The sequence below is a fragment of the Aegilops tauschii genome, chromosome 2, assembly GCF_002575655.3.
Source record: "Aegilops tauschii subsp. strangulata cultivar AL8/78 chromosome 2, Aet v6.0, whole genome shotgun sequence".
Classification (NCBI taxonomy): Eukaryota; Viridiplantae; Streptophyta; class Magnoliopsida; order Poales; family Poaceae; genus Aegilops; species Aegilops tauschii.
The window spans coordinates 1,527,252-1,535,925 of NC_053036.3; the positions used below are offsets into that span (position 1 = coordinate 1,527,252).

General features: G+C 45.5%; 1 protein-coding gene across 1 annotated transcript; it reads right to left on the bottom strand.

Annotated features, from left to right (window-relative positions):
- Nucleotides 1–3,435: 3,435 nt before the first annotated feature.
- On the bottom strand, nucleotides 3,436–7,965 carry LOC109774277 (uncharacterized). The gene is made up of 4 exons (XM_020332997.2): nucleotides 7,626–7,965; nucleotides 7,402–7,508; nucleotides 4,053–7,090; nucleotides 3,436–3,961 (listed from the first exon to the last, which is right to left on the bottom strand). The coding sequence occupies exons 2-3, from the start codon at nucleotides 7,402–7,404 to the stop codon at nucleotides 4,079–4,081; spliced, it is 3,015 nt and encodes a 1,004-aa protein (XP_020188586.1). The 5' UTR covers nucleotides 7,405–7,508; nucleotides 7,626–7,965; the 3' UTR covers nucleotides 3,436–3,961; nucleotides 4,053–4,078.
- Nucleotides 7,966–8,674: the final 709 nt, after the last annotated feature.

The following is an 8,674-nucleotide window of genomic DNA, read 5'->3' on the forward strand; positions in this document are numbered from 1 at the left end:
CTTTAATATCAGCTTGAAAAATTCGAGCAACATCCTTATTGTCAGTTCTTTTGAACTTGCCACCCCTACTCATATTCAGCGTAAGCATTGCCATGTAAGCAGCATATCTCTGCTCATCTGTTAGTGACTTTCTTTGCCTTCTTATTTTCTGAACACCTACAGCAACAAAAGAAAAATAGGAAAATTAGGGAAATTATGGTAGAATAAGAAAACTGAAAATTACTCTTATTTAAAGCACTAGGAGTAGGCATATGCAAATTTCAGCAAGTTAAATGAATTTGAGCAAGTTAAACTTGTTGTTAAACATATGTTAAGTTCTATGAACATATATTCAGTTTTCATGAACATTTTGGAGTATGTGTATAGTATGTTTAAATGAACATACATTCAGTTTTCATGAACACTTTGGAGTATGTTAAACCTGATATTTGTATAGCATCGGCTAGTGCCTACTCCAAAACACCAAATCTTGTTAACAACAAGCAAAGGAATTGCTATTAAAGCACTAGGAGTAGGATGCCTATGCATATGCCAACATCCGGTGCACAACTAAAAGCAGATGTACTTCTATACAAGGAGTATGTGTATGGAGTACCTGTTGCTTCTTCTTGGACATTTAATATTTCTTGTTGGACATCTGCTACTTCTTCTTCTTGGACCATATTCACATCAGCTTCTTCTTCTCCTGCAAGTGGTGAGCAGTTCGGGTCTGGGAGCATTTTGTGCTGCTGCTGCTGATATGTTCAGGTACTGTTGATGTGATACTGCATCTCCTCTTGCTACTGATACTGTGTTGTTGCTCCACTTGCTACTGTTGTTGTGCTGGTGCTGCTCTTGCTGATAATGCTGCTAATAATGCCGACTGCTATTGATACTGTTGATAATGCTGTTGTTGTTGCTGGTCCTCTTGATCAACTGCTCCTCTTGATCAGTTGTTGTGTTAATGATGCTCTTAATGCTTGTTGTCCCAATCCTGAGCTGTCGATCTCTTGATGTGTAGTAATTTGAGGATCTCTTTTGTTGTCCTACTCCTGTACTCTTGATCTTGATCTGGAGCACACCTGCTTCCTTGATCTGGAGTAATTTGAAGATTTCCTGATCTGGTGTTGTGCTATGATGAGAAATTATTGCTACTGTGATCTATTGTTGCTCTCGAAGCTACTCCTCTTGATCTTGTACTCCACTGTCAAGCACATGGATCTTGTACTCCACTATAGTGTAATTGATTTTGATCTTGTATCTTGCTGATGTGTCGCTTCTCCTGTTTTGCTGAATTGCTTGGGAGGGGTTGCTTCTCCTTGCTATGGGTGATGTGATCTGCTGTTGCTTCTCCTACCTTGCTAATGTATTGCTTCTCCTTGCTCTGGGCGATGCGAGGAGTACCTGGGCGAGGAGCACCTGGGCGCGAGGAGGAGGGCCAGGACGCTAGGAGGAGGACCTGGGCGCGGGAGCAGGAGGGCGAGGGCGCGAGGAGGACCTGGGCGCGCGAGGAGGAGGGCCTGGGCGCGGCGACGGCAAGGTTGGGCACGAGGAGGAGGACCTGGGCGTGCGAGGAGGAGGGCCAGGGCATGGCGATGACAAGGCTGGGTGCAGCCAGGCGACGGCGATGAGTTCCTGGATGAGCGGGTGACGACGGGGACGATCGCCTACACGGGGACGAGCTCCTGGACACAGCCAGGCGACGGCGACGGCAAGGCTGGGCGCGTGGATACGGGGACGACGCGAGGAAGACGACCGGTTCGAAATTCAAAATAAGGGCATAATGGTGTATTTGCACTTTTGTCGGCTGTGTCTGAAAATCCCTCAACGTCTTATAAATCTTTCCAGAGGGAGTACCTAGTAAATCATAATACAGTACTCTCTCCGTAAACTAATATAAGAGCGTTTAGATCACTACTTTAGTTATTTAAACACTCTTATATTAGTTTACAGAGGGAGTACTAATTAATCACGCCACGTCTGACAAGGTAATGGAACCAAATAAATACGTATGCAGTTGTTATATCACACAAAGGCAAGCCATGCATGCATTTTCAGTCCAGCATACGCATCGATCACTGGTCTTTGGCACACTCAGCACACTGCACACACATAAACAGAAAACAAACCACAGCAACAAACAATGATACACAAGCCGTCTCACTCTCCCTGGAGACAGTGGAGATGATTTATTCTTTCTTCAGCAAGGAAAGGAACACACACATGCATTGCCTGGGCAAGCCGCAGCGGCCACGTGGAACCCCATCTGTCCCGGTTCGTAGGCGAACCGGGACTAAAGGTATTGGGCTTTAGTCCTGACCCTTTGGTCCCGGTTCCAGAACCGGTACAAATGGGCCTCTGGAACCGGGACAAATGGGCATTTTTCTACTAGTGCTACCACAAGAATTGAAATAGAAATACTAGTCTAGATTGTGAGAATTGCATGCGTGTATAGGTAGAAAAATAGCTTCCGCGCATGATGACTAATATTTCAATGAAGGTCCGGTAAAGATAGGAAGCTCCAGATGTTAATCTAACCCATCCTCCTTCTTTTCCTTTTTACTTTCAGTAAAGCAGAGGCAGCTGGGCCATCCTTCTGCAAGGCATTACGATACTCGCTGCGGACATCCTTTTTGCTTTCTTATTATGCAAGTGAGTTTGTCATTTATGCCGCACTTAACACAGAATCGTAGTGCCAGTGTCATATGGGAGAGTCTTTAATTATCAGATTTCCAATCGAAGTAATTATGAGTTAATTTTACTGCTTGGCCCTAGAGGTATCAGTTAAAAAAAAGACCTCTAGAAGATGATGCCGAGCCGAACAGAGAATACTGGTGACTGAACTCAAACTGCCCCAAGTTATGACCAACAATCTGACACGACAGGATTTGATTTGTGCAATCAACCCCCTTTTTTTTGTTTGACAATTGGTTGAAATAATCATCAACTCAACTGGCCAGTTGCATGTGCTACAAATTTAAACAACCCATGCATCTGGAAAATCAAGTTGGTTTCAGCTAATCATGGTGGGCAGAATGAGAGGAGAGCAGCTAATCAAGTTGGTTCCCGTCCCGGATCTCCTATTGTCGTTGGTGCCCCACAATAGCAGTAGCAGTAGCCTTGAGCGGCTGCTGGTTAGTGGTGAGGGGATAGCAGGTCGATGCATTTGCATATATAGTTGGGCGGCTGCTGGTTGGTGGTGAGGGCCTTGAGCTACGCCGTGCTGCTTATCTGCCAGGGACTGCAACACGTACCCGGTATGTACTCCCTCCGTCCCAAAATTCTTGTCTTAGATTTAACTAGATACGGATGTATGTATCTAGATAAATATAAGACAAGAATTTTAGGACGGAGGGAGTATTTGTTTGTACAGACTAGTACTCGAATATTAAAGCTACTGGAACGAAATGCTATCCCCAGCATTTACAGTACGTAGTAAATAAATAATAATACTAATTAACCATAAATACGTACACATATATATAGCAAGGTAATTGAACCAAATAAATACATACTCATCAGTTGTTATATATATCACACCAAGCCATGCCAAGCCAAGCCATGCATTTTCAGTCCAGCATACGTACGTACACATGCTGCTGCTAGCTCTACTGAATCTCAATGAAGGGAAACACACACACACACACACGCATCGATCTCTGGTCTTTGGCACACTCAGACTCAGCCAGTCACACACATAAACAATGATACGTACACATGCATCTCCCATCCCATCCCATCCATGGAGAGTGGAGATGATTAAGCATGCATGCAGGTGCCGGCATCAAGCAGGCTAGGTAGCTACCACCACTTTATTCTTTCTTCACCAAGGAAAGGAACACACACATGCATCCACCATCTCTTAATTGGGAAGCAAAGCAACACACATGCAGATTATTTATTGGCTTGAACCGTCGATCATGGCAGCGGAAAGCAGCAAGAAGGCGTCCACCGCCACTGTCATTGCCACCATGACTCAAACCTACACTACGTATCACCAACTATCATCCATCTATTATATATGACACCTGCACGAAACAAGATGCAAAACAATGAAGAGCTAGCGCACGTACCTGGATAGTATAGTACGGTCGTCACTTCACCGAAGCACAGAAACTCTGGGCAACGCCTTCTTGTAATGCGACGAGTGGCGTCGCTCGAAGAGGCAAGGGTCGTGGCCGGCCTCCAGCCCGTCCCACTCCAGCTTCTCCCACCAGTCCTGCTCGCAGTCCACGACGGGGCGACGGCTATCTCCAACAGCCCCTATAGATGTGCCAATGGCTGGGAGGCGCCTGAGACCCCAACAGCCCCTGAGCCATACCCTCTCAAGCTTGGGAGCATGCATCTTCACCTCACATATATGCTCCAACTTATAGAGCTCATATAGATGGATGTGCTTCAGGCTTGGGAACTCAAGTACACGTTCTTTCAAGCCGGGATGAACAGGGAACACCGTCTTTAGATCACCACAATTCACAATGTGGAGACTTTCTAAGTTCTGTAAATATAATCCTTGAATACCCCACAATAACGGAAGCACAAATGCGAGCCTTGGGCAAGAGTAGAGGTGTATGCTCCGCAGTTTGGCAAAGCACCTAGTTTCCGTGCCCCTGTAGGTCGTTCCTTTGCTCCAAATGCAGTGTGCCATCGGTAGATCAGCGGCCCAAAAGGTCTCTATTTCTGTAAAAGGGTAGCCACCATAGTTAGTCATGAAGACTGTGTGCATCTTGGGGCATCTCACCACATGACAATGTTTTAAATGTTCCCAGTCAAGATCATCAACTGTCATCATGTGTTCAGGGATGACAGTGGTGATGGAAGAATTGTCATGAACATGCAGCGACTCGGATTGGTCCATTGCAAAGATGATAGCATTGACTGCATGTTCGCTCTCCACGCTAGCGTTGCTAACTCCCTTACCAATCTCCACATGGCAGCTTGATGGCTGAAACTTCATTGCATTGTTGTAGTCGTGATCAATAATTATGTTGTCAACCGAGACATCAGTGTAGGTGCTGCAAGTATTGGGGTTTAATGACTTTGGTTGAGCAGGACCCATTATTTTCCCACTATTACCAGGGCCCATCTTCTTCTTCATATAGCTTTGTCCCTTAACATTGGTGGTACAAGGGACACAAAGATTTAGATGGAACCTATTGCTCTTCCAACAGAATCGGACATTTCTCTGTAATACCAAGGATTGAAAAAACCTCATGTCCATTATAGTAACATACACTTCATGTAGTTTTGTTTGAACAGGACAAACCGAGGTATCAATATGCAGCACCGTCAGTGTTGGCAGACCCTCTTTTGGCCATAGAATAGCATGCAGCTGCATACATCCCAGTAGAATAATTTGTTGGAGACACGGGACCTGCACCACCTGAGTTGTGAGGTCAAGTGTCTTAACTCTTGTGGCCGAGAGGTCCAACTCCTCAAGGTTTGGAAGTGATCCCCTCAGTGTGAATTCAGACAATCTTGCACAACCAACCAAGGAGATGCGGCTTATTTTGGCTTCCTTGTAATCATCTTTTCTTGGTCTTGCATCTAAGCTGAATGATTCAAGTGATGGAGGGAGTGCTTCTGGTCCAAGGTGCTCCAACCCAACACAACCATCTAGAACCAAGGTCTTGAGGCTAGTTGCTTTTGACAGGCTTGGCAAAACATGTAGTGTAGTATTCCCAGACAGGTCAAGGATCTTCAACCTTACCATATCTATGAATTCATCAACTTCGGATGTCTGCCAAGGGGATGTAGGCTCAATCACTCGAAGCTTGTGAAGGTTCTGTAGTTGTCGCCATGCAAAACCATGGCACCAAATCCTTCCTTTCCTTATATGTACCTCCCTAATGTTTGCAACCGCTTGCTCTATTATTTCCGCCGATAAATCCAACTTCCAGTCTGTGTGACATATATCTAGCACCCATAGGCTTCGGAAAAATTCCATTGCAGCTGGTTTATCTTGCTTCTCATCTTCTTCTACTTGTTGATCCTTGCAGTGATCTAATCCAAGGAACCTTAAGTTGTGGCAACAACAAAAAGGAGGTGCAGAAAAACTGAAGGTGCAATGACATAACTTGAGCACCCGAAGTTTGTCTGATTGATGAAACATGTCATCGGGTAAGGATCTTAATGGAGGATCAGATATGCTTCCGAGTGCAGCAAGGAAAAACGACGTTGACTCTGGATGCACAACAGAGTTTTCCTTGGACAATATCCACCGTTTAGGAGGAGTCCCCAGTTCATCACCAAAAGAGGGCAGTGCATTAGATGAATAATCCTCTATACATATCCGCTGATGCAGAGCAGCTGCAGCCTCCCATGCTTCGTCACCATGGCCTCCTTGTATAATCCCATCACAGACCCAGTAGTTAGAAGCATGGGTGGCCCAGTCATAGTCCATGATATTGCCTCCTTGAGAATTTAATGACAGCAGATACAAGCAGCACTCTTCAACTGTTTCGCCAAGATTATCAGTGTACCGAGCAATCTCTCTTGCCTCTATTTGAAGCAAAAAATTCCACCCCTGAAAACTGTACGTATCATAAAGAAAAAGATGTGAATCATCCACCTTCTTACTGACTCCTTGGTTGAGCCGAAGCCTTCCTCGAAATGTCCACAATAATTTAGTACCAAACAGGTACCACCGACTCATGATAGGTTGGGGAATGCCAAAATCACTGAAGTCAACTGTCTTGTCACTCCCATTATGGAATAGCAATAAACAGAAGTGTTGTCCTATGGCTTGATGGATCTCTGCCCCAACATCTTGTATCTCAGCTCTGGACCCTTCATCTGCCCCTTGGAAATCATCTTCTTCATCTTGTCTATCAAACATATCCATTACCCTTTGAGGAAGCTTGAGTTGTTGTGCGATTGTCCTCTGGAGGGCTCGTCGGCTTTTCCACCTCGAGCAATCGACGTGGATGATCTTGTCGAATTTCTTCAACAGAGACGGCGGAGGGTCTTTGGCTATGGCTCTAAGCACCGCCGAAGCAGCCAGCCCACCCGTTCCATCAAAATAGATGGCCTTGTGTGCAGTATTGCTTGTATCCTCTAGATAAGGGACTATATTTTTCACGGCTATTTCGATGCTGTCTGCATCAATCCTCTGCATAATTAGTTGATGGCAATTAGCATTTTTTTTCTTTTTAATTATTACCAGAATCGAGAATAGTTAATTAAACTGCATATATACATGGCCGTCACTCAGCATACACACTCCCAGCAAGCCACGGCCATACAGTTTCAGTGTTTATGCATGTGTCCGTGGGGTGCAGAACACTAATTAAACTGCCACGACTTGAGCATGTCTGTGTAATTTGTCAGACGGGCCTTAATAGTCGAAATGAGGAATTAATAGGCTACATTGTGAGAAGTGCATGCATGAATGCATTCATGTCTACGCAGACAAATTAATACCATGATGACTAATTGTTTGAGTGAAGGCCTTGCAGAGACAAGAAGCTCCGGAAATCTAACCCATCGATCGATCGGCACCTCCAGATGAACCAATTTGCAGTTGGCACCTGCGTAATTGTTAACAGAATAGAGTAATTGTTAGTCGATGCATAACTATAATATATGATGAGGTTTAATAGTATTGACAGTACAAGACCCGTATTAATAGTCTTGACAGTACGTACCTTAATCGGAAAGTAGGCTGGCTGGCTGGCTGGCTGGCTGGCACAATCTATTATTGCTTATGTCAGATGAAGGGGGGGAAATGGATACTGAAGATTTGATGGTATGCAGAGCTTGTGTTTGGTCTTTGGCTTTTGTTTTGGCCAAAGCATACATGTGTAGCAAGCTGGTTCTTTGCTTCAGGTTGGAGCTACTTAAAGAATAAAGATTGAGCTGTCTGCTTCTTCTTCCTCCTTTTTTCTTTTGCTTTTGCTTTTGCTTTGAATAAAGCAGGTTGGACTTGATTCCAAGCAGTATCGAAAGGTGTGCGGGAGGCAGGACTCACATATTTTCCTTTCTTCTCTTTTTTTTCATGAAAAACATAAGAAATAATACTGCCACACAGCGGTAGATGAAGAATATCCAACAATTAGCATACATAATCCCAATTCTAGACTTCTATGCTCAGAATACATGTGATGCATTCCAAGAATGCAAAGCACCGTTGTTGTTTTAGTTGAACATATCAAACATTATTCCTCAAATAATAGCCATGTCCTTTACTGTCTGGGGAAGAATAATGTTAGGGGCATCCCCCTCCCAATATTCTGAAGCATTTAAACTAAAGCAATGCTTAGCTAAACTCCTCCAGTTGCGCCCTCGGGGAACCGGGCCTGGGGTTTTCTTGGGCTTTTCTTAGAAGACGTATATGGGCTCTCTGGAATACCACCCTACGCAGCAGCGATCGATCAACTCCATGCCTTCGGCTGCAGCGTCGTCGTCGTCGTCTGCTGTCCCTCGAGCTTCGATCGTCGCCGCGAATATCTCACTCCCCTCGCCGACGCCGCATACGTCTCCAGCACCACCTCCCGTCGCCGGGGTTGCCCGTTCCTACGCGGCAGCGCATCAGCGCCCCATGGCGGGCGTGCCTCCTTCGGTGCGGGGTGCCGCCGGGACGAACCCTCAGCCCCCTCCGGTCGTGGGGGTGACCTCCACTCCCTCGCGCCCTCCGGCTCAAGCGTCGGGCTTCTCCGGTCCACCTCTTCATCAAGGAGGACCAGCGCCGGTCTAC